Source organism: Mycteria americana, chromosome 24, assembly GCF_035582795.1.
Source record: "Mycteria americana isolate JAX WOST 10 ecotype Jacksonville Zoo and Gardens chromosome 24, USCA_MyAme_1.0, whole genome shotgun sequence".
NCBI lineage: Eukaryota > Metazoa > Chordata > Aves > Ciconiiformes > Ciconiidae > Mycteria > Mycteria americana.
In genome coordinates this window covers 4,889,420-4,914,510 of record NC_134388.1, presented here as the reverse complement: position 1 = coordinate 4,914,510, position 25,091 = coordinate 4,889,420, and the positions used below count along the sequence as shown (strand labels likewise).

The 25,091-nt window shown below is 42.5% G+C and overlaps 2 protein-coding genes across 12 annotated transcripts in view; one reads left to right on the top strand and one right to left on the bottom strand.

Moving 5' to 3' along the window:
* Positions 1-482: 482 nt before the first annotated feature.
* Positions 483-23,907, bottom strand: UPF1 (UPF1 RNA helicase and ATPase). Of its 2 annotated transcripts, none has more exons than XM_075524083.1 (24): positions 23,683-23,907; positions 17,166-17,308; positions 16,654-16,743; positions 15,925-16,092; positions 14,836-15,016; positions 14,086-14,247; positions 13,347-13,431; positions 13,070-13,168; positions 12,769-12,886; positions 11,784-11,943; positions 11,521-11,639; positions 11,080-11,244; positions 10,740-10,854; positions 10,404-10,547; positions 9,744-9,957; positions 9,402-9,519; positions 7,612-7,768; positions 6,469-6,611; positions 5,587-5,761; positions 4,782-4,863; positions 4,112-4,273; positions 3,568-3,785; positions 3,006-3,128; positions 483-2,885 (listed from the first exon to the last, which is right to left on the bottom strand). In XM_075524083.1, exons 1-23 carry the CDS (start codon positions 23,905-23,907, stop codon positions 3,009-3,011), a joined length of 3,363 nt encoding a protein of 1,120 aa, XP_075380198.1. In that variant the 3' UTR covers positions 483-2,885; positions 3,006-3,008. The 2 variants fall into 2 exon arrangements, with proteins under 2 accessions (XP_075380198.1, XP_075380199.1); XM_075524084.1 differs by having other exon boundaries at positions 12,769-12,877.
* COMP (cartilage oligomeric matrix protein) overlaps positions 23,735-25,091 on the top strand; it is a 38,130-nt gene continuing 36,773 nt past the window's right edge. For 7 of the 10 annotated variants that reach the window (XM_075524090.1, XM_075524096.1, XM_075524093.1 and 4 more), the window contains exon 1: positions 23,735-23,866. The gene's annotated coding sequence lies outside the window, so the exon portion shown is untranslated. Of the gene's footprint in view, positions 23,867-24,138; positions 24,285-24,542; positions 24,622-25,091 lie in introns of those variants that run through there. The other 3 variants (XM_075524097.1, XM_075524092.1, XM_075524091.1) reach the window with 3 other exon arrangements.

Sequence of the window (25,091 nt, the reverse complement as noted above, 5' to 3'; positions counted from 1 at the left end):
ACCAGGCCTAAACACTGCAGCTGCATTTCAGTAGACGCTGAGCCACTACTCCTGGGACAGCCAGGGCCATCTCAGATCCCAGGACCAGAGCCAGGCCAAGCTTTGCTGAGCGATCACCTGTAACACAGGTAAATGCCATTTTCATGTTTACTGCAGCGCAAGGGAAGCAGGAGGGAAGAGCTCTTCCAGGCTGGACTGGTCACCTCTAGCAGCAGCCTTCCGTAGCTCCTGCAGCTCCCCCCTGCACCCCACACACGGGCACAGCCCACCACCACGGGGCCCACTGAGCCAGAGGAGGGAAGGGGGTAGGGCATTTAACAGAGTTTTCACAGTTCATTTGCTTACCCATGTATGCTATGCACACACCACACTTTTGTACTAGTCTGTGTTTAAAAAAAAAGTAATAAACTTGGAAGTTTATATAATCAGACTAAGTTTTAATGAATGTTGCATGGTTTTATCACTGAAAGTTAGGGGCCACCTTGAATGCAAGAGCTGTTTATTAATATTTTATTGATGACAAACAGGTTTAAAACAAACTGAGACAAAATCAAAAAAGAGTAACACCGTGCTAGCACTGATGGCTGGATTTATAAAACTCAGAGTAACTGCTACAAAGGAAAAAACCAGCACAAAGCAGAGGCAAGCATTCCCATCAGTGAAATAAAGGGGGTGAGGGGAGAGGAGGGGGTTACATTACTCCAATGAATTGCAGTGCACAGAGGGTTACAGCTTAAACCTATCGGAAAAAGTCTATGCAACTACGCAGCCTACAGAAGGAAAAAAAATTAAAAAGCCCTTCGGCAATGTTAATAAATAAAACAGTCCATCTTACAAGGAAGGAAGGTGGCCTGTGTCTCCATTCTTTCACATTTTAGAAGTCTAAACTCTGGAGGCTTTTTATGAGAAAAGAATGGTTTTCATTTCTGGAAAGTTTCTTTTGCAGTGCTTGAACTACGTTCGCTGCAGGACTGAACAAAAATTTTGAACACCTGTTCCATGTTTATGTGCACACTACTCACGGTTCGTGGGTATGCTACACCAGGTCTGCACTGGGGGAGAGACACTCTGGAAAAACTACAGCAAATACAGGTTATGAAAGCGGGTCAACGATCTACAGAAAGGACAGTAATGAAAGGGCTTCCCCCCAGTTACAAAAAGTGGGTTTTACGTCATTTTAAGTACATTCATATGAGAGGTATTTTGAGTTCCCCCAAAAAAAAGACTAGAAACACTTGGAGCCCTTTGAGTATAAAGCTAACGTAATTCAAACTTTAAAAACACCTAGGTTAGTGAATCACACTCTACTGTTCTTCGCCAATTAGGAGGTAGAGGTTAGTCTAATTTAGGGATCTGATAAAAATGGGTCTGTAGGAATTTTAAGTTCTCTGCGCTGTTTCTAAAAAGGTTTAGACAGAAATAAAATGCTCCCAGTGTTCCCATATGACTTATTTAAGACATGGGTACAACTTAGAAATTGGATGGCTTCTCTTATGTGCTGTTTTCAGTTTTGACTTCCAGCTATTTCTCAAGCCAGCATTGATGGCACAGCCATGTCCACTACCTGAAAAATAGGCTCCGGGTTTGGTTTTCAACACCTGAATCTTTCAGCTATCTGCATTAATCACCGAAGAAGCCACACAAAAGCCTAACCCATTATCTCTAATTATACCCAGCTATCAGAGGCCACCTTCCAACAACTGCCTGCTTTGTCCATTTTTCCAACCTGCTTCGGTAACATTGTAGAGTCTTTACTTCAAAACCAATATAATCCCCAGTTTCCACTACTTCTTCCCCAGATCTGAGGGAGCAAGTAAAGCAGGCCTGTTAGCATCTTTTCCTCCAGGGCCGAAGGGCACAGGAACCCATCCCCTTTCAAGCGCAAAGTTCATCTTACAGAAAGGCTTGTTTTTCACAGAGTCGAGTCCAGACAGTAGCCAATTAAAGCATACAGAAAACACTTTGAAACCCTCCTCCTGCTCGAGCGCGCAGGCTCCTCTCACTCTAACTGCTATCCAATGTAGGAAGAAGAGGCTGATTGCTGCAACTTTTAATCACACTGAAAGTTCTCAAGGTTGATGCTCTAATTTAGTTTTGTTTTAAACTTTTTGTAAGCTTCTCAGAACAAGGATCTCCCAGGTCCACCACTAAGAATTCAGAGACAAACTTCTAAAAATTCAGTGCTCCTTTGAAAGAATCTCTTTAAAACCACCTTGTCACGAAAGACCCGTTCAGAATGTGGGCGACACGGTGACACTAGGATTTCAGAGCCAGTGTTGGACAACAAAACCTGCATCTCAGAGTTGAGCATCAGCTACGTTCCGCTGGATTTCTGCTTGGCTTGCTGTCACTTAGTCAGGAACTCTCTCTCTCTCACGATACTCTGCTTCTAAAAATGTAAACGGTAACTGCTAAAATATAGTACCCCTTTAAAACGAGAACAACTCTGAGATGAGGGTTTTCCTCTCCCCATCTGCTCTGAAAAGTAATGCCCTGCTCGCAAAGAGAAGTATGGAATGAAGTGAAACCTGCTTAAGGCCCTTCTCTCGAGCTTGTTTGACTGGGGGAGCAGGGACTCAGCTGACCACTCATTTCAGGGTGAGTTGCCTTCCCAGTGAGGCGCCAGCCAGTCCTTCGGTGCTCTCTCTCCTCTCCGGTCAGTCTCCTTGTCTCAGTGAGCTAGCAGTGGGCTCTCTCGCGCGCTCCTTTCTCTCTCTCTCTCTCTCCTCTCCGTTGGTTGGTTTCTTTCTCCTGTTGCTCTCACACAGTGGTGCTTCAGTTTTAGCAGTGGAAAACAGGTATCCATTTTATTTTATTTTTTTTATTACCCAGAATAAAATGCTGATGAACTAAGCTCCACACAAGCTTAGCTCTTCTTCCTCAACCTGAAAGCAAGGCAAGCAAGAGAACAGTTGCATTAGGGATGTCACTCTTAAAACAAACACTGTGTTCATGAACTTAAATCAGGGAGTAAGAAGCAGAGGAGTGAACCTCTAGTGCCTTACACTCTAATACTGTGACAGTCCCGTCACTCCGCCATGTTGATATGCACGTTCACCCTGGTAAGTAGAGTCCTGTGACAGCGCCACGTCAATCTGAGATTTAAACTCATCACCAAGGTAACTGTCCTGAAAATGAAAGTGTGTGTTAAGCCTCTAACTCATTATCAAGCTCAAGTGCTCCCTGACAAAGGGGAGTATCATTAACCTTGGCTGCCAGGTTTTGTTGGGAATTTTTTTGTTTGGTTACAGTTTTTTTTTTTAATCTACTCTTTGCTGCAGAATTTCCACAAATAGAAAGGTTTTTTGCAATAGCTGGCTGTTGAACAGGCAAGCAGTTCAAAGTTAAGGCTCAAGTTGAAGTCTATACATGCAGCATTTCACTTTTATGCGTGAGTACACTTAGAAAGTCCACCAAGTGGAAGAGTATGAAATGCTGCGGCCAAGTCATTGAAAATGGTTTTAGTTTCCATTTTCCTCAGTACTAGGAAACAAGGATGTGCATGCACACAGGTCACCAACATAAAACCCAGGAAAAAGAGCAGACTATACATCAAATTCTGCTTACCTGTGATAATTCTGGTTGGGAGAGCCCAGGCTGACTCATCTGTGATGGCTGACTCATGGAGATATACCCCTGAGTCAGTGGACCCTGGGAGAAAGGTTGGGACACCACATCTTGGCTCGCTTGACTATTTGGAAGGTTTGACTGACTAGTTCCAGGAATCCCAAAACGATTTTTCTGGCGCCCACCACGACCAGTCTTTCCTTTTGGCGCCCCACGGCCTGGAAAAGCGTTTATTCCAACCAACAGTGAGAAGTCTTACACATGCAAACACATGAGAATTAACTGTTTCTATAAAGACGTGATCACTCGCAAGAGGCAATGTTTTATATGTACTCGAAAGGCAGAACCACCAGCACAGACACGGCAAAGGGACACTCACTGGAGGCTGCAGTGCTGTTGTGTTTGTACTCCATACAACTCGGATTCATTACTGAAGCACATCATTATCTACTCTCACCAGCACTGCTGCAAGAGTAGCAAACCCCATTCTCTAACTTCCAACCTAAAATGTGGGTTTTGTACCATTTCCCCCCTGCCCCCATACCTGCGGCTGGTCCGTTAGCCTGGCCAAAGTATCCCGGTGGTGGCATCGGTGGCATCACAAGGTTGAACGGGATAGGAATGTTCATAGCAGTGACGTGGCTGGGGCCAGCACTAATCATCCCGATCTGGTCATGGGTCTGGAAGTACATGTTGGATGGGCGCCCTGGGGAGGGGAGGAAGAGCCACAATGGTTTCAGGCATCCTGAATATTTAAAAATCAATTCATATCCCTGCTTTTAACAGTAATGGGAGGACTTGAGCAGGATAAATCAGAAGCAGACATTGAAAGGACAAGCCTACCACTGCCAAGAACCACCAATATTTCTAGCTCACTGTTTATTACACACCTGAAAATTTCAGAGACTCATCTAACACATGCTCATCCCTACACAGTTACTCTTCTACAGCACCATCTAAGATTCCTGAAATACTTATCCCCCCCCCATTTTTTACTTGCTCTGCAGACATCAAGTTCAACTGTAGGGGCTTCTATACAGAGAGCAAAATCCAGGCACATCATGAACATTTTCAGTTCTTAAATTCTGTATTTTTCTGTAGTGGCTCTTCAAACATTTAGAAGTTTGAAGTCTGTAAGATACCATACCCCAAGGACTAGTTGGGGGAAAAAAAATCAAATCTATAAAGGTGTTAATTTTGATAGCGTCCTTTACCTTGACTGCTCCGGTCATAGACAGATCCTGGAATAATAGCCTCACGCGCATCATACATGGCAGTAGTCATGAAACGGGCACCCTGGAAGCATTATAGGAGTTAGACAAAGCCTTTGCATAGAAAACTTTGCACTGCAACTTCAGTTTAAGTTATTTTGGGTAAAAATCTGGTTAAACTCCACAGGTAACACATACTCTACAAGCGCTGAGGAAGCTAACTGGTTCTAATACACAGAAAACATCCAGTTATCATTTCAACTACATCATGACAACAAGGAAAAAAAAGATTCTACAGGCAGCCTATCTCAAACTGTGAAACACTTGATGAATTTTCAGTTTATTTTGAGGTTCTGATGATAGTTCTTCCCTTGACCTATTCCTATCACTGTCCTGTGATTGCTGACAAGCTTCCCCCCCCAAATGACTACTTATGTTAACGGACTAAGTAGAAAACTTGCAGGTTGAGGATTAAAGTACAATGCTATTACACATGCCTAATGAGCTTGCCATTTCTACACAAACCAGTTTCACTCGCCACAGAAGTCACCCCCTCATAAAATTTTGCAGTAAATAAAGAGCAATAAAAAAAAGCACCAAAAAGGCTTTTGTATAAGCACTCAACTTAGAAACAGCTGAAGCAGCAACTTACTTGGGTCACACTGCATTAACTAGGCAACAAAAATGGGAAGTTATGGGTGTGTGAGGCTATGCGGGTGACTGTTTATTCCATCCATTTATAATTGATCAATCACTCCCCAATTGCTTCACACCACAAACATCTGAGAGACAGGAGAGGTCAACTCACTGGGTTGATGGTATTGACAAGTTTCCGGGGCTTGCTGAACTGCATAAGGCTTTCCCGGAGGTTATTCAGTGGTCCCTCCACCAGAACCTTCTGCTCCTTGTAGTAATTCAGCAGGTGATTCCAAAGTGGTTGTTTAGACAGCGCTTTTGGGTTCCCAACAATAATTACTCCATACCTGTCCAACAGCAGACAAACAGAGGAACTAAAATTAACTTTGACTAAAAACAAAGCCATGTGACATTAATGTCAGAACAGCCTCGAAGTCAATCTCTTTTGCAGTAAATCCAGACACCTAACAGAAGCCCATGGCAGTAGGTGTAAGACATCCTGACGCAATTTTGTTTACAGCAGATGATTTCTGTAGCATGACAAAAAGCTCTAAAGGAGATTGCTGCAGCCAGTTTCTCAATCACAAGCTTCCTTTTACAGGCTTGCCAAACCCAGCGTACTCAACCGACCACACCGTATTGGTTTAAACCTTGCGGACACCAAGGAAGCCAACCAACGTAGTGTTGACTCCACATTACTCTTCTCGGTAATCAAATCAATTTTAAGAGAAGCAAATGGTAAAAAAAAAAAAAAAAGAAGTTGCTGGAAGGGATAAAGAAGGGGATGAAGGGAAGAGTTCTGTCCTGCAAACAAAGGGGAGCGACATGGCAGCTTCTACAGACTACTGACGCCAAACGGTAACACTGGTTAGGTTCAGACTGATCTTGTAAATTGTAGGGAATGTGGAAATCATTCAAGGCTCCCTTAAACAGGGTGGGGAATGGGCCTGCTACCCACAAAACACAGACCTTTTGTTAGTTGGACTGTATTGATGCTTCAGCAGAATGAATTAGGTCTCTAGAATAAACAAAAATTTGCCCAATTTTACTTCACCTTGCTCTTGTAAGAGCTACATTAAGACGCCTGGGGTCATTCAGAAACCCTATTCCTTGGTGTTCATTGGCCCTCACACAAGAAAGGATAATAAAGTCCTTCTCTCGTCCCTGGAAGGCATCCACACTTGCAATTTCCACTTCCTGAAACAGAGGAAAACATGTAAATCACGGAAGCACAGTGCAAAACAGTTATGCTACCAAGAGGCATTACAAAATGCGTTGGCCATGCACTAGCAGTTCCCATCATTTGACAAAAATGTTATTTTTGTAATGACGAATGATTTGGTAATTCCACTGGTCACTAAATAGTTTCCCTAAAGGAGAACAGACCGTCTCAGTTTAGGACAAATTACTTTTATGTTCACTGCTTCACGGTTCTCATATTTCCCCAAAACTGGCATTTGCACTATGGAAAGCATCCTCTTCTAGGTGAGTTGCCAAAAAGACTTCTGACTATTCCAAAACCTCGTAGTAAGACAGCTCCAAATTAGCACTGCTGCTCCCAGCTACCAAGAAACCTGAATCAGAGGGACAGATCATTCCTGGCAGAAGTAAAAGTATTTCCACCAAGTTTTCCTTCAGTGAAAACACTGACCAAGATTTCAAAACAGACTGTATTAAACATATAACCACCTTGTTTGTAGCAACAAATTTTAATGTTTGGTAGAGGAGTTCCACTGATGGGAGGGCATATTCCCAAGCAAATAAATCGTATGACCATCTGAATTTATGGAGCTTGGTTTCCTGCATGTCTCTTGGCTTGATGCTTTTATCTAAGACACAAGCTGACTGAAGCTTTTCCACAGCTGAAGCACTAATGACCTCTCCCTTCTGTGCCTCAATGAGTCCTCAGGGGATGGACTCACTGAAGCCTTCCTTTCAACAGAGACCTTAACAGGGCTTTCTCCTTCATCTGGCCAACTGCTCCCCTGACACTTACTGGCATTTGATACCTCCTAAACTCTTCTCCCTCGTCTATTTTAACTACAGTCAACTAAAGCACTCTAAAATGACTAAAGAATAAACACAGACTGACGCCTAGGAAGCCAGACTAAAAATGAAAATATTGTGAAGTTTCACAATATCTGACTTTTCTAGCTTCTCTGCATCCAAGTGTTCCCATTTGTGCAAAACTCCGTACCTGGTAGAGCTTCGTATGCAAGGAACCACTGAATTGCATGTACTGCACCAGATAGGATCGTTGACCTTCATAAGGAGTAATAATGCCAATCTGATCTGGTTTGGCACCAGCTTTCAATAGCTTTGTAGTTATCTTCTCCACATTGGCAGCTTCCGTCCTAGAAAGAGAGATTTGTTTATTTAAGGAGAATCAAGGCATTAGGTCTAACTTTTTGCAAGTTAATGGGTCTAAAAAACTTGAATATATATGCTGTGCTAGCCTTTTGTCAGAAAGGCTACTTCAAGAACAAGATCAATTTTACACTGTATTGCTCAAGCACTCCGATTAATCTGGCTTAAGCTTTGCAGGAACATTCACCACTATCGCCTCTTGACTTAGGCCATGCATAAATATGCTCAGCCACAGGAATACAGGCAAAAGCCAACACCTAAAAAAAGGTCTCAGAATGACACAGAAATTTCTCCTTAACGTACACCTCCACCTTCTCAGAACTATACAACAATACTTCCTGGAACAGCAAAATTCATGGTGGCCACCACTCTGAAATGGAACTTCTTACTAGAGTTAAATGTACACGTGTACTTTGAGATCATTAAAAATGTTCCAGCCTGCTGTGCAAACAGATCCTTCAGTTGCTTTATCTTAAAGTTTTAAATATAGAATGTTTTTAATGCCAATCTCCCTGTCAGCCAACTATTGTGCCATTTGTTTGTGCACAATCTGGCTTGCCGCATTCAGCAGTCTTGCACATGCTGTTCATGAAACAGACTGAGATTAAAAATATCACAGCAGATATTTTTCATAAGTTGGTCTGGTTTCCCTTCCAGGCACATGAACAAATGCACACGACCAAGAGGAGCAAAATGTTTCAAGCTCACTCTCTGAAAAAGAAGTTGGAATGTGCAGAAAAAAGGGATAGAAAAAAGAAAATTAAGTTCCCATCCCTTTTGCACCCTTGCCAAAATCTAAGACTTAGGACTCTGCTTCAGGAGCTACTGGAATTTTGGCTTCGAAATGGGACTTGATCAGCACTTCCTGCTGCAGCTGCAGTCAGTTTACTCGCTGGCCCAAATTCATCCCACATATTAGGCACTTAATTGTCCTGTGCTCCTTATGCTACCAGTGAAGGAACACACACACCTCTACAGAACAATTCAAACCCACTTAAGATCTGAACTGCTCCCACTGGAGATGCCTTTTTTCTCTTCATCTACTGTAAAGGGAGCCTGGGACAAATCAACTCCGAAATGCAGCTCGGGCTGCACTATTCTTGAGGGCAGCTTTTATTAAAAAAAGCACACAAGCAATTTCAATCATAGCTGTTAACAGGAAACAGCATTTTATTAATTTAGGAGTACTGCAGAACGTAAGAATCAACAGCACTGAAGTACTGCATCCCAGCACACAATACATTTGAGGTCTGTGGGCTGGCTCATTTGAAGTACAGATACCACCTTCACAGAAACAGAAAGTAACTCTTCTTTGAAAACACAAGCCTTTATTTAGCTGTTATGCCTTTATACACACAGCAAGGCACCACAAGTTGTGGTGAATACAGAACACCATGAATTTTGTTGCAGAGATTCTGAAGGATAGAGAAATGCTTAGAGATTTGGTTTGCAGTGGGAACTGTATACTGCACTTTCCCTTGACTTCATTAATTGTGACTGTCTCCAAGGGATGTCACAGGATTATTAACAGATTCATTTAACAATCTCCCTTACATTTGAGATACTTAAAAATACTTCGTCCCAGCATAAGTTTATATCTCAGTGTTGAATTTTGTTTACCTGTTCAGGTAAGAGGTGCCTGAGCTGGCAATTTCTTCCTGTCCTTGTGTAACATAGAAAAACATTGGCTTATCTGGCTGCGGCCACTGGAAATCAAAACCTTTTTTCACACGGTCCGCTGAAGAGCACAAAAAACAGTAAGTAAAAAAAAGTTAGCACTGCTTTACCAGCAAGAACACTCATTTTCATATCAAAGCACCTTAAAGACCCAAAACTGTAAGTGCAGTGGCAATTCTCCTTTTAAGTGAATGTATTAAAAAAACGTATCTAGATTAAAGAATCCTTCCTTTGATCCTTAATGAATGGAAAAAAGTAATTTGCAGAAGTACTATTCTTGCTTACCTGCAGTAACGCCATTCTGGAGTGAACCCTCATAGAAGATATTGGATGGAAAAGCACTGAGTGCAGGATGCATGCGATACTGCACCTGCAGGCGGATCGGACGAATCCCCAGCACCACAAGCCTCTCGAAGAGAGACTGAGAGAGGCCAGCCTTGGCAGCTTTTTTACACATCACAACAGGACCAAGCTGGCAGTGGTCACCTACAAGAATAAGCTGTGGAAAAGAAAGTTTGATCTCAGTTGGTGTTTTCCAAAACTTGCCCAATAGCTAGAAATGACAGCAACATCCTACTATAAAGTGTATTTGGAACTAATCAGTCTGATTTGTAATAAGCCTCAGATCTCATCTAAAGCTTATAAACCTTTAGTGTCGACTAGCTACTCAGCTGATCATTCTTGAATAAAATCTTGTTCAGTCTCCAGATTGTTCCAGATTTTTCCAACAGGACCAACATGTTCTAGGCAAAGATTATGCCATGAAAGAAAAAAAACTAACAGGAGTAACACAAAATAAAGTAATTTAGATCTACATTATGGAAGTGTCTTCCATGAAAGGAAAGGATTTTGTATACTTATGTTTCCACACTGTGAATGTTACTGCTTGATGCTACTTCCTCCATTTACAAACTATTTTCTTTAATGAAATCCAATAGCTCCTACCTGCTTTGCTCCCAGGACAACTGGCACCATGCACTCTGGCTCAGTAGCCTGTGTGCTTTCATCAATCAGAATGGAGCGGAACTGCATTTTTGCAAGTCTTGGATCACCAGCTCCAACACATGTGCAACAGATCACATCTGCATTCTGAGACAGAAATGCAACTGAAATCAATCGAGTAGGACATCAATAGACAGTATTTCTACATGGAAGAGTGTTCAATACCATTCCAGGAGTCCCCCCAAAAGTTAAATTGTACTCCGATTTCCACCAGCAAATTGCAACTAAGCCCCAAGCAGCAGAAAGCAGTTAAAGCTGCTAGAACAAATGGAACCTTACCATAAGCAATTCACGCTCTGCTGTTCGTTTCAGTGCACGGTAACGTTTCTCATCAGCAGATGACAGTTCTCCAGTTTCATCTTTAAGCTGCTGCAGTTTCTGAAGTTCTGGCATGCTGCAAAAAAAAAAAAAAGGAATTTTGCTTTATGGCCTAATTAACAACTTGGTAGGATTATTGTGGAACTTATTTGTAGAACTAAATATGACACATGTATAGAACCAAAAAAGTTATCACATCGAGCAGATACATGTTGTCATCGTTACACAGTTAATCGGTTGTGTCCATCACAACACTTCAGTGGGTTTTTTTGCTCCCCTGCACCCCTCGACCATTTCTTACCTATCCATGTTTCTGATCTGGTTATGCAATGCCAAGAAGGATACAGGAGAGTCAATTGCCTCACGACTTTTAGCACACAGACGAACCACTTTCAGCCCAGTTTGATGGATCTTCTCAGTCAACTGATCTACGGCTATATTACTTGGAGCACAGACTAACACAGGCCTTGAAAAAAATTAAGCAAAAAGTAAGTCTCAAAGAGCTGTAAACTTTTTTCCACTAGACTTGTAATAAAATCATGTGTTACGACACACGTCCCCTAAAAATATGCTGGGGAAGAATATTTTCTGCAATAAGCACAAGTCTTCCCAGAAAAATATACTTCTAGAAAACCTTTTTAGTTCAATGATACGAATTATGTTCATTTTTAAAATCAAGGTGATTCTTTGACAATTAATAAAGTAACTTCATACATAAAGACTTACAGAGAATAGTTCTTACCCATTGCCCTGTCTAGCCAGATGATAGACGATTGTGGCTGATGTCACGGTTTTTCCGGTACCAGGGGGACCCTGAATAAGGCTCAGAGGACGCTGCAGGACAGTCTTCACAGCATAAACCTATAAATTTTTTTTTTTATTGCTATTTAGCATTCAATGCGTAGGAAGTTACAAAGTTGTTCAACCTCTATTCATAAATCCTTTTATCATATTCTTTGTGTGTAATCATATTCTTTGTGTGTAGTAAAAAGGAGATGAGGTTACCTGAGAATGGTTGAGATCAGGAAGTCCTTGTGCTGTAAAGCGCTTTGGCAACTGGCATTTAATAATTACATCTTCTACCTCATGACCTAACAGTTTGTGATAGATGTACCCAGACACTGAAGTCTCATCCACAGCGAATGTTTTTAAAGCACTTTGCATTCTGAAATGAGGGAAGGACAGAAAAAAATTATCAGTATGATCTCAAATACAGCTACCCACAAGTGTCCTACACAAAGGTTAATCAGACATCAGGCACAAATTAAAATACACCTTGGGAAAAAGAGAACAATGTAGAACACTAACAGAATTAAGAGACAAAAATTAGACTCCGAGAACACAGACCTTGTTTTTCCCCTTGTGAATACTACAAAGTATTATAACCAGAAAAATCTGTAGAGAAACACCAGCCTTTGACAGAATCTGCAATAGTAATTTTAGGTGCAAGATTTGAAGAAAATTTGTACTCTGTGTATTCTCTTTCAGGATAATAAACAAATTCCTATCTTACAAAATGCAGTAAGGATGTCTGAAGCCTATTGACCCCACAGCCAATTCAAATGCCTTGAAATTTCAGCTAAAGCGATTCAAAGTTTAGGAATGCCAACTGAAGTCAGAGAGCAGTTCATGATGCAGCAGCGTTCAGGAAGCTGAACTACAAACCTTTTTCTTCTTACATTCCAAGTATTACTAAACATAAGGTCAATTTCCCCCCTTGACATATTTGCAACAAGACTTAAGCATGCCTTCAAAGTGAGAAAAATTGACAGTTTGATGGCATTCAGATTAATTCCATTTCTAGTAACAGTTAGGCCTTTGCTCTATGAACCAGATATCATAGACTTCATACATTGGGCGCACTCAGATTTCTGACTGCTAGTGTCATGAAACAATACAACTTTTCTTGTTCAAAAATTCCCACTGAAGGTAAAGGAACTTTACAGTAAACTGCACTCACTGCACCCATTTTGAAATGCTTTCTCAATACCTGTCAAATGAAGTAGACTTCCATACAAAATCCACTTGGAAGTTATGAGTAACTTCCACAGGCGCTCCAACGCTGCTCCTCAGCTCAATGGCTATCTCATCACCATAATCTGTAGAACCTCGTTAAGTAGTAATCTATAGCAAAAATTTGAATTTTATTTTTCCCAAATTTTTTTTTTTAGCAGATCCCCACAACAAATTAAAGTGATCTCAGAATTACTTTTATACACATTTACTGATTTCTTACAGAGATTTCAACCCTCAATTAAGCCTTCCTGAAGGCTTACTAAAGTAAAGGATACTATCAGGAACTTTGATAACATGACCAATTCCTTTCCATAAAGGGGCCAGGTCTCCTTTATACCTCAAGCAGATCTCATCTCCTTGCATAAGACGCATATCTACAAAGGAAGGACAAAACACTCTCAGAATATTCACCAATGAACAACCATCCTCCAACACAAAAAACTTACAGTACTATCTTATATCCCAGGCCAGATCATCACAGTTCTTTAAACACTGATCTTATTCACCAGGCATAAAAAAAGCCCAGACAAAACACAATCAAGCTGTCATTACCTGAATCAGTCTTTGGCAAAGTGAAATAAGCAATTCTTTTCTTGTTCAAGCCCAGGTCCCATCTGACCGTGATGTTATCTTGGGTCTAATGGTAAAGAAAAGGCATCTATTATGTTCTTAAAGAGCTGTTTGCCAACTACCACAGTCCTCACTGTCCTACACTTCAAAATAGTGGAGAAATACAAAACTTGCTGTTCCAATGTCACAGTATAGACAAATATCTCTATTTACTCTTACGGACTTGAGTTCACACCATCTGCAGAAGATAATTCTGTTCTACAAAAGAGTTACTTAATGAGAAACAAAGTCGTAATCACCATCTGCATTATTCTCTCCCCCACCTTCAAAACATTCACTAAGTTCTTGCATGACCTCATTTAATTCAAGTTTAGCTGCAAACTCTGACTGACGAAGGTAACTGCAGGTTATGAGGATAATGTAAAAGAAGGTGGCCAAGTTGCACAGTTCTATGACAGAACACGGTACTTGGAAAGATAAACTTTGAACACAGAAGAGGGAAGCTCCCAAGTGTGTCAAGTTTTTTTAAAACCTCAGTTTGAGGATTTTTCTTTCCTCTCCCTGTTATCATAGATCACTATTACTACTGTAATTACTGTGATGTAATAGTACCGTAATAAAGACATTTCACTTGAGCCCTCCTATGTTGTTAACAGTGACCACGTGTTTGATACCAGAGAGCTGGTCAGAAGTCCTGTCAGACGTATTTCAAGCATATTACCTGAGACTCCTTGAGTTTCTTGTCATAGTCTGCCTCAAGCTTGACTAGAGGACCAAATATATTTTGGTATTGATAAGCATCTTCATATCTAAGCAGGACATGCTGTGGTTCTTCATCAACACCAGGCTTTTCTAAGTCCTCAAGGGTTGCAGATGGATTTTCCTAGAATTTAAAGCACAAATGTTATGTTTCAGAGTTTTAAGTACAAACAAGTGACAAGCTCTCACTGTGCAACAGAACTGATAATACCGTGTTTTACCACTACAAGAAGCTATATCAAGGTATAACAACCTGTTAAAACTACACCAAGACATTATGTCACGCTCACTCACATCCAGTCAGGTTTGTTATCCGTTAAAGGATGTACAGAAAAACCTCTCAAAAAGCAGTAACTGAATACCAAGCATGGACTAACAGTTCCCTACTCAGCTAGTCATCATGTAAAGCAGAAACAAGTGAAAGACTTGATATGGGGAAGGAAAGTTGTTTTTTTCAGGTTGCCTGACAGTGCAACTTGAACAGAGCTGAAGCAGCTAAGGGTGAAACTCTCCTACTTTGATAAATGATCTCCTGAATCCTTTGATCAATTCCCAGTTGCATTGCTTGTCAAACCTAAAAGACTTAAACCTCATGTGATGTAAATATGTTCCCTGTCTCATACAGATGCTAAAACAGTCTTGTCCCTCCTTCATAAAAAAACAAAATTAGCACATGGTAAAATATAACCAGTGTTTGAAAAGCAGCACATACCTTCCAAAGTTCTTCCAGTTTGTTAATCTGTTGAGCTGTAATCTGCCGTGCTCTCAACTGTTCCTGTTCAGATGGAATCTTTACCAGCCATGAAAGGAAACAGCGATCTTGGATAAGAGGCTGCCACTGTGAACTGTCCCAATTAATATCCTTTAAACTGCTCTGACTGGCACATGGCTGCCTGCACAACCAAAATATTGAAAAAAATTATTAAATTAGACAAGTGTAAGAAAAAGCCTGTGTGAAGTGTAAAAATAAGTTTATCATGCTCTTAAAACAACTCAAGTATCTCACTTAAAAGGAAAAAAACAAAACAACCCTAGCCTGCTGGCCCAATTAATTTTTTAGTTCCTGTATTTGCTGTTTCAACACTGGGAAGGCTCTGTATCATAAGCAGTATTTCTTGGGGGTTTCTAGAACTGAAACTTTCAGCACCTAAAATATTAAATATGACACACCTTCGAAAGTGGTTACAGTCCATTAAGATTATGCACACACATATCAGAAAACACTCAGGATTACTTCCCATCTGTTTAAACAAATGGGACGCATTCTGTAGAAACACACCTTCTACTGTCAAATACACGGTAAATGACAGCATTTAATAAAAATACATACCATTATAAAATAATGATTTCTGATAGAACCTATCAGAGAACAATTTCCGATTTGCTGTCATCTTCAAATGATTCTACGAGCTGACAGAAAAAAAAACATACTGTGTAATAGAGTCACTACTCCAGTAGGGCTCCAGAGTAACTTCCTGAACTGGTCTGTTACTCTTCCAAATCTGAAAATCACAGTTTAACAAAGGGGAAAAACACCTTTCTTCCAATTAAGTACTGCTTCATTTGGGAGAAATACCTTTCTATAGACCAAAGACATTTGCCCAGCATAACAGAATGCTTCTTTATTCCATTATCTACTTGTATATAATTCACAAAGTCTATGCGATCATTTAAAGGAAAAATGGTAGCAAATCAGAGTATAAAATATATTTTGGTACAAAAAGAAAGCAAGCGTTGCCCTTTAGAAATAAGGTTATGCAATAGACTTGACACAAACATGCCAACAAAGGCATTCTCTCACCTGCACAGCAAAACAACCACAGAGTCTGCCTTAGCTGGAATAAAGCCAAGGAGAAACACATTACGACATCCACAGTTATAACATTCCAAGACAGTCTCTCCTAGAGGTCCGTCTTTATGGAGAGTCACCTCTTTGCACTTCGCTCTCACAAGATGATTAACAATGTGGCTGAAACCAGAGAGGACATATATTTATATGAAGTCAACAGAAAAATCAGATTTAGTCTTAACTTAATATATCAGCTCAGTTATTAAGAGACACAAACAAAATCTATTTACATGGTGGCAGACATGGGTAAGATCTTGCTCTTTTCATCCAAGCAAAGATACTGCTAACACAGTTTCAATGGTTTCTAAGTGCATGGATGCTTTAAGGTAGGTGAGTGTGAAAGAAGAGGAAACGTGTAAAAAATTCTTTTTATGTTACTGGTAATTGAAAGAAGCCTCCTGAAGCTCCATAGGTCAAGAGCATCAGTTCTACTGTGCATTGCAGGAACACAGGATGGGGGAAGAAGCAGCAAGCTCACGTCACAGAAGTGATTCAAGTTTTGCTGAGATCGAGGTCTAAGTTGGTAACAGCAGAAAAGCTAAAGAGGAGGCTGGAGGCTCACATTTAAGTCACTAGACTTTGATTATCACCAAAATGTAAGTCACAGCCATCATACCACTTCAAAACAAGCACACTTTAAGACAAGATGGTCAAATGATGGAAAGAACAATGACAATTTACCTGCCAGATGTATTTCCACGCCCATTACAGAACCACTTTTTGCTGGTGTTACAGTAAACCACACAAGCAGGGTCATGGATACCACAGTAACTGGAATTAAAAACGAAAAAACAGGAAGTGATTGGGTACTTGCTTATAGGAAAATCCAAATACAAGATTTAAACTACCTAGTAGTGTCCAAAATAAGAGGAAGTGAAAATTAGGGAACACGAGCATTGGTAAAAGTATCAAACACAAGCTAAACTTCTGTTCTGAGTCACAAGTATTTTAACACTTCCCACCATTACCATCGCTCAGCCTTCTATTCCTCAAGGAAGGTCAAAGACTAACTGGACGAGGCAGCCGTAATTGTACACAAGAGCTCACCAGAGGGCACCACTTTCCTACCAGTACATGGCTGTCTCCAAGAAATTTGCTCTCAAATTCCAGAAATCCTCTAAGCATACACCTTTCACTCACACAAAGTGCTCCTGCTCTCTGGAAATAAGCCTGCGGCCAAGATTAGGTCTTACCTGCAAGCATGCACAGGAAGATCCTTTGTGTAATAGGTATCTTCTTCATCTTCTTCAAAATTCAATTCTGCCAGAAGCTGGCTGGTTTTAGCCACGTTATCATCCACAGCTCCATTCTGCAGAATGCCATCAGGTCCATTAACCTGAAATACAAGCTCAGTAGTAAGCTACACGATCAAAATAGACTCCAAAACATGAAGCCAAGGACAGTAATCCCTACTCCTCAAAGCAAAAACTTGTATTTAGAGAATCTCAAAAGGAAAGAAAAATGCTAGTAAGAGCTAACACACATACCAGTTATACAATCAAGACTTGCTTCATTAGCTCCTATTTTACAGGATTATTTAAATTCCAACTGATGAGTAGAAAAAAGTTAACAAAAGGAGATCGCTTTTCTGCAGATTACATTTTTCCATACAGTCTTACACAACACACAAAATTCCATTTAAACAATTCCAGCAGTATCAAACATTGTTTTTTCATCCTTCGTTTTACTCCAGGAATCTACCTGAAAACGGGATCTTTATCATATAGGACTTTCCCCACCTATTTCTGCTGTTCTCTATCCACCACAATCAGTGTTTCCCCCCCTGCCCAAGATACCAGAAAAACGACTTCACGACACTTGGACAATAGAGAGCAGGTAATCAAGAAACCTCATACAAGCCTAATTAAAAAAAAATTGAAATAGTGCAAGAAATAAAAGAAAGTGGTTTTCAGTGGAGCGGCTAACTCTCCAGGCAGCACCACTTGTTCAAGATGCACTAACCATATTACATACTGAATCAAACAAACATACTAGCAAAATACATCAGGTATGACAGTCACTATTGTGTTCCTTTAAATTTGTTTTAGCTACGATATAACAACCTTTAAAAAAATGAGGCCTTAAATTATCCAAGAAAACTGCAAAAGTCCATCAAAACTAGTAAAGCAGCTCAAGTTTTCAGAGCAACACACTTCAGAGAGCAAGTGTGCTAACACAGCACACAGGTGTGCTCTCTTTCCACTGCCGATGCACTAACTGCCCAAACCATAAAGTTCTGCAACATTTGGTGCTGTGTCAGCAACTTACACACCAAGTCTTTCTCATGTTAAAAATAACTCCTTTTTGGCAATACTGAGTACAGTGCGGTTACCACCAGGAAGGAGCATCAAGAAGCACGAATGTCGCAAATCAGATTTCAGCATGGCTAGAGCAGCCCTTGCCCCTCAGAGGTGTTCCGGTTTAATTCCACTGCTGCATCTCTACAAAACAACAGCCATGGGGAGCGTCAGCACCTGAACCCCATGCTGTCAAGAACCCCCAAGATGGCTAGATCCCCCAAAACTTTGTTCACCCAATCACTTGATTCTTTGACTTGTTTAGCCAAGATCTCCCTAAAACCCGAGAAGAGATAAGCATACCAGAATCCACATTAGTTTTGTGTGGAAAAAGGTGGGAAAGGGACCACCACAGTGGCTGCAACGATTAGCACGATATTAACAAAACATTTGAGGCGAGTGCTGTAAGGTAGTTTCCCTATCACAGCAAAATCATCAGATGTATTAAAACCCCCCAAGGTTTTTAAAGGTATTGGGTTAGACAAGATGAGATTTATTTCTGAAAATTTGAACTAACTAATAAACGGGAGCACGAGAATCACTCAAGGCCTTTGTCTATCAGTACAGCATTTTAATAACTCTTTTGCACTTAGACATTTAATGCAATTTATCTGGTATCTGTAACTTAATTCTCTGACAAGAGGTAAGAAAGCTGTCTACAGTGAGAAGAATGCTAAATATTTATTAGAAGAAATTTGATAAAAATAGTTGCTGTAGCATTTTAAAGCTGTAACTCATAAGCAAATCAAAACAAGCTTACTTCTCTGAAAGTCTTATTTAGATTCCTCACCAGCTAGTTTCAGTATTGAATTAAAATTTAACAGCCAATTGCAAGAGTTAAAAGAAAGTGTAAGCCACTTCACATTTACCCTCAGCAGTAAGGAACTGGACTCAGTGACACAAGCTTTGTTTCATTATCTTCAAATGAAATGAGGTGCGTTTGCAAAACACAATCTAAATGGTATGATTTTATTGAGGTTACCTCCAAGTACTGGCTTTTAATAGAAAGAATCAGCCAAGAGGAACCGTCAGCAGCACAGAATGTGCAAAAGAAGGAGAGGGAAAAAGGAAAAAACCAAAAGAAACTGCGGCAGCATGCAACCACCCATTAGTACGATGAACCCAAATGCGATCAGCTCACTGTGTAATACCATCTCCACAAATGTTTGAAGATAAATATCCATTTTAAATAGCATCTCCACAGATGTTTCAAGATAAATATCCATTTGAAATAGATAGTGCCATTTTACAAAATACAAAGATAACTTATTAACTGATCATGGAACAGGTGGAATTCCAAAGCCTTAAGTTAATCTGAATTTCTTAGAAGCACAAATAGCAGCATTCACATGTGCATTTCTATCAGTCTATCCCATTATTATACACATCAGTTGACAAGTTTGATCCTTTTTTTGGGGGTGCTCATAAAAAACTGGATTGCTGAACAGTAATAAAATTGTAAAGCTTTTTTTTTTTTGAAGGCAGAAAACCAAGAAACTACAACAACTGCAAGCTATTTGTACTTCTGCACCAGGTGATGGTGTTAGTTCCACCCCAGGGAGCTCCTACCCTTTCAGAGAGTTCGGCAGGAATGATGTCACCTGTTACTATGAAAATCCAGCAGGGAGTACTCGGCCTTGGCAGGCACACAACAAGGAAGTGACTCAACTATTGTTCTAAAACCTACTGTGATGTTAGCCTCTGTGCATATTATTAAAAATCTGGCACCATTAACTGTTGTATAAGGGAGGGGGGGGGCTTCTCTATTTTAAAAGCCTGGACTGAAACTTCTGGCACAGCAAGTTTAACAGCTACAGCAATCTGAACACTGAGGTGCTCCGAAACTATCACCAAGGTACTAGTCCCTCCCTCGCTCCTTTTTTGGCCTCTAAAATACTGGTCGAGAGACAACAGTAAAGGTCCAGGGAACCGAGTTACAGAATAGCAAACCAGACAACGTAATTTAGTGTAATATGTAGTGGCTTCTACTGACCATGTGAGTGAGTCCCCAAATCAGTGGTAACAGAATATTACCACCTCCATTTCTCACGGTGCTTCTGGCTAACAATACCCCACCCACATCAGCAGCTGATCCACAGGTGAATGTAGCTATACCCACTTAATGTAGTTCTACTTTAAAGTGGTGCATTTCAAGCTGTAACAAGAAAAATAATTGCAGTTAAGTAGGTATTTTGCTAGAAGAGCACTCTCATTACAAGGCTGCAGTCCAATCAGTCATGGCAATGCACTTCAACCCTGCACAGTAACTGCAGGACACCCAGTCACACTGTCCCCATTGAGGTAATTTTCCCCTCACGCTTTAGAAAAAATACACACTTTTGGACTTATATGGATAACCCAACTCTGTTGTTTGTAGATTCTTTACATTAAAGCTATAGACTATTTACTGTACCTTATTATAATCTCTTATGCTTATTTGTTCTCCCTTTCAAAATAAGGAAGGGACATCACTAAGAACAGTCACTGCCACACCACCTCCAAAGCAGCGTGGAGTAAACTGTATTTCCAGATGGGGAGCAACAAGGAGTAAGTAATTTTGCTAAGACAAAAAGTCTTTGGTAGAACTGGAAATTAAATCCAGCTCCCATAGTCTAGACCAAAAAAATCTAATAGCTGACCCGGCCTCCTTCAACCACTCACTCAAACAGCTTGGCTAACACATTAACACCATGTGCCTTGTCCATCACAGACTCGAGCATGTGACTGCTTCCTAGCATCATAACTAAGTCCTTGCCTGGAAGAGTGAAGAAATAAGGCAGAAATCAGAATTTATCTTAAAATATTTAGAAAAAATCTAGTCCTACATTTGATTTTAATTATTAATGGAACATAAACAAGAGAAATATAGTTTTCTGACAAGAAAACAGTAGACACTGCTTCTGCGCTACTAACCTCTCGCTATCTTTTGTCAATTGGACACTAATCAATTGTAACAACATCCTCTTAAACTATTAGTTAAATATACATTGGGAAAGGAAGCTCTTATAAAGTGGCTAAATCAATCACATTTTCTTAAGAAATTAGGTGCTCTGTACTGCCCAACTAACCTTTTTAAACACCAGGGCACTAAAAATATATCAGAATATGAAGTGGAGTAAATGTATATACCTCCAACATTTGTCAGCTCCAAATAAAAATTATTTGTTCAAGGAGCCTTAATTGTAATCACAGTGACAACATTTAATTAAGCAAAATGTATGTGATCAGTTTTTGGGCCTTAGAAGTTACTATTTAGTATGTCCCCTGCCAAAAGACTTAAGTTTAAATTATTTGTTGAAGGCAGCAAAATTTTCCCCAGAATCTTTATTAATTTCTGATCTTATCACTCCTGAGACCATTGAAACGTACAAGTCTAAACAGATCCAGGGATCTGCAGTTTGCTGTACTTCAGCTCAGGAGCACACTATACTTACTACGCTTCTGAGAGTTCCTGTTGCAATAGGTCCATTCCCTCTCCCCACCCTCCCAAAAGCCTACATTTCTAGAGTCAAAATGAGCAAAATGATGACCACAAGAGTTTGCAGAAACATCATAAGTGCATTCAGTTTAAAAACAAAAAGAAAAATCCCCTTCCTTCTTGCCAGGATGGATGGCTACAGACATACTAGTACCTGAATGTGCTCTCCAGATAGTTTTTTTTTCTTTTTACTTCAAAGGCTTTTCAAACATGTTTAGACAAAAAAAAGACAAATTAATCCTCTCGTCTGGTCTTTTAGCTTATGAGGCTTATTTTGGGGTGGTTTTTCTTCTTCTTCTGGCCACATATTCTCTACTGTGAGTTCTGGAATGATCACAACCCATTAAAGCTTTAAAAACTAAGATTTTATTAAAAGTGTCTTTTTAATCAATTAGTGTCTAGCCTGACTGTACACAGACACAACCTTACTACTTAATAGTTCTGCTATCTCAATGCTCAAACGGGATAAAGTCTACCAAACCCAAAATTCAAAAAGCTGTCAATAAACAGAAAATAAACAAACAGCCCATGGGGTCACGTCTCTAATTCTGTCATATAAACACACTAACCTACACCCAGGCTGTACGCTGAGCACTTTCAAGCACAAGAAAGTCATTCAATTTGTCCTGGGATAAACCCAATACAGCTGGGACAGGATAATACCACCTTCAGTCTTGCACTGCACACCTGTAGATTCTCAGTGCCTAGACATGCCGGCCTATTTTCAGTTTGGTTACTTCTGTTTCCACAGCTCTATCATTTAGAGAGCCTGACAAATCAGGTTTTGCAAGTAAAAGGAAAAATTAAGCCCACTCAAACTATGTTTGGTTCAGGATTAAAAACTTACCTAAAGCATTTCAACTCCTCCTTAAACTCACCCTTTAAAACGTGGATGATTTACAAACATTTAATTGTTAGTAATGGGACTACATGAGTAAAGTTTGACCTCTTAAAAAACATGGAAGAGTTCTTCAGGGTTTTTTTCTTTTTTACTACAGATGCAGTCAAGACATAGCACAGCAACAGGCAGTATCTTTACCTGCAACACTTCTTTACTGTGAGCACGTAACCCTAGTTCCCTCTTTTCTTTTGCTTTCGTAAATTGTTCAATAAATACAATTTAATTGACATCTATGTACCAGCCACCAACAGACTATGTTAAAAAAAAAAATCACCTGTTTTTAAGTTATGAGGAGCCAGACCTCTGAGCTTAAATCTCAGGCCACATCGACTGTCACTCCCATACAAACCCCAAACAAACCAGCCTAGCAACCGTGCAGCAGAAGAGGTGGCAAAGAAGTAAGGATAAAAAAAAATTTCAAACCATATTTTACTTTTAGTTCTAGAAAGAAAGAAATCAAAGGAAGTAATGCTGAACTGCCACAGTACTCAACTTTTGATAACCTAATACTACCTACAGTCATATTTGCTTTAAAAAGAACTTGAAGCAACATCCAGAAGCATTTCTCATTTTTTACTTCCACATCCCACCGAAAAGCAACACAACTGTCACGATACAACTCCGGAGCCCGCCGGCTTTACCAGCAGACAACCAGCTGCAAGTCTGACCCTCAGCGCGCTCTCCCTGTGCTTCCAGGGCAGAAGCAAGGCGCCCGGCTGCCAGGCCCGTCCCCCGCTGCCGGCGAGGGGCCGCCGGCCTGCGCCGGGCCACGGTGTGCCGGCAGCGGGCGGCCCCGCTCCGGAGCCGGCAGCCTCCTCTCCACAGGGCAGGCGAGCAGCCACACGCGGTTTCCACTTCCCCGTCCGGCGCTGCCGGGGGCAGAACGCCCAACCCCGCAGCCCGCCCAGGGCTTCCCCTCGGCGGCCTCACGGCCGGGCCCGCCCGCCCCTTCCGGACCCCCCCCCACCCCGGCGGCGGAGACGCCCTGACCCCCTCCCCCCCAACACACAGCCCGCCTCCGGCCGCGGACTCACCTGTGCTTCGATCGGTCCTGGCGGTCCCTGCCCCGCTCCGGGGGGGCCTTGGCCCTGTCCCGGCCCCGCCTGCCCGGGCCCGGGCGGGGTTTGGGTCTGGCTGGGAAGAGTGAAGTCGGTGAACTCGAACTCGGAGCCCTGAGTGTCGGCTCCGAGCAACTCGGCCTCCTCGGTGTCCAGGAAGGTGAGGGTCTGCGAGCTGGGGCCGTACGCCTCCACGCTCATGGCGGCGGCGGCGAGGAGAAGCGGCGCTTCCCCACCCCACCCCCCCCTCGCCCGAGCCGGCCGGGCCTCACCTCAGGGAGCCCGGGCGCCGCGCTACGCGAGCGGCAGGATCCGCCGCGCGCAGCAGGCCGCGCGCGCGAGCCGGCCACCAACGAGCCCGCCGCCGCCCCGCTCGGGCGGTCCCACGCGGCCGGAGCCAACGGCAGAAGGAGGCGGCCGAGGCGGCGGGCGGGCGCCGCCGGAGGAGCGAGCCCCGAGGCGCTGCGAGCGGAACCGTCCGGCCGCTGCTGCTGGTGCTGCTGCCGCCGCCGCCGCCGCGCGCCAGGCCAGGAGCGGTGACGCGGAGCGCACGGCGGACGACGACGCCAGCACGCCCCGTACGCGTGGGAGGGGTGACGTAGCACGCACACACCTGGGGAGGGCAGGCGAAGGGGCGGAGCTCCGGCGGAAGGCGCGAAGGGGCTCGCGCCGCGCCGCGCGGGGGAGGTGCCGCGAGCCACCTGGCGGGCGGGGGCGGGGGTCGCTGTCAGAGGCGCTCCCCCCACCCACCCCGCCTCGCGGAGAGAAGGGGGGGGGGGGGGGGGGCGGAGCCTTCTTCTGACTGACTGCTCTGCCAGCCAATAGGTCCTCGAGATGAGGAGGAAGGGCGGGCTGCGGAGGCGGTGGCGGGCTGCGGAGGCGGTTCGGTTCTGAGGTGGCAGCTTGGTCCCTGAGGTGGCGGTTGGCACTTGTGGTGGAGAAAGGCCCTGGGGCGGTTGGAAGGAGGAGAGGGAATGCGGTGGTTGTCGACCGTTGTGGAGGCGATGGAGGGGGGGGCTCCGGTGCGCTGCGGGGCTGTAGTGGTGGATGGGCCCTGCGGAGGCTGTGGCCTCTGTGGTGGTGGTGGTGGGAGCCCTGTAGTGGTACCAGGTTCGTGTGAGGGGAGGCGTGGTGGCGATTGCCCCTGTGGAGGCAACATGGGGCCCTTTATCCCCTTGTGCCTGCTGTGAGCCTGGAGCTGCAGCCGCTGGTTCTGTGGCCTGCCTGCCTTGCATTCCTGTTTGAAACGAGCATGTAGGGTCTCTGCTAACAGACACATAGCCTGGGTAAGGGAGTTATGCAGGGGCTTTAAGTGTTTTGAGACAGGCATGGTAATGAAGAAGGCTCTGGTATTATAGTAATACCCGGTCTAGCTGTAATACCTA

Coding starts and splice junctions, on each gene's coding strand:
- UPF1 (XM_075524083.1), bottom strand. CDS start 23,907: ATGAGCGTGGAGGCGTACGGCCCCAGCTCGCAGACCCTCACCTTCCTG. Junction 11,245..11,520: donor CTGGCTAGACAGGGCAATGG/GTAAGAACTATT, acceptor ATTTTTTTCAAG/GCCTGTGTTAGTCTGTGCTC. Junction 4,864..5,586: donor TTGTCAATACCATCAACCCA/GTGAGTTGACCT, acceptor TAATGCTTCCAG/GGTGCCCGTTTCATGACTAC.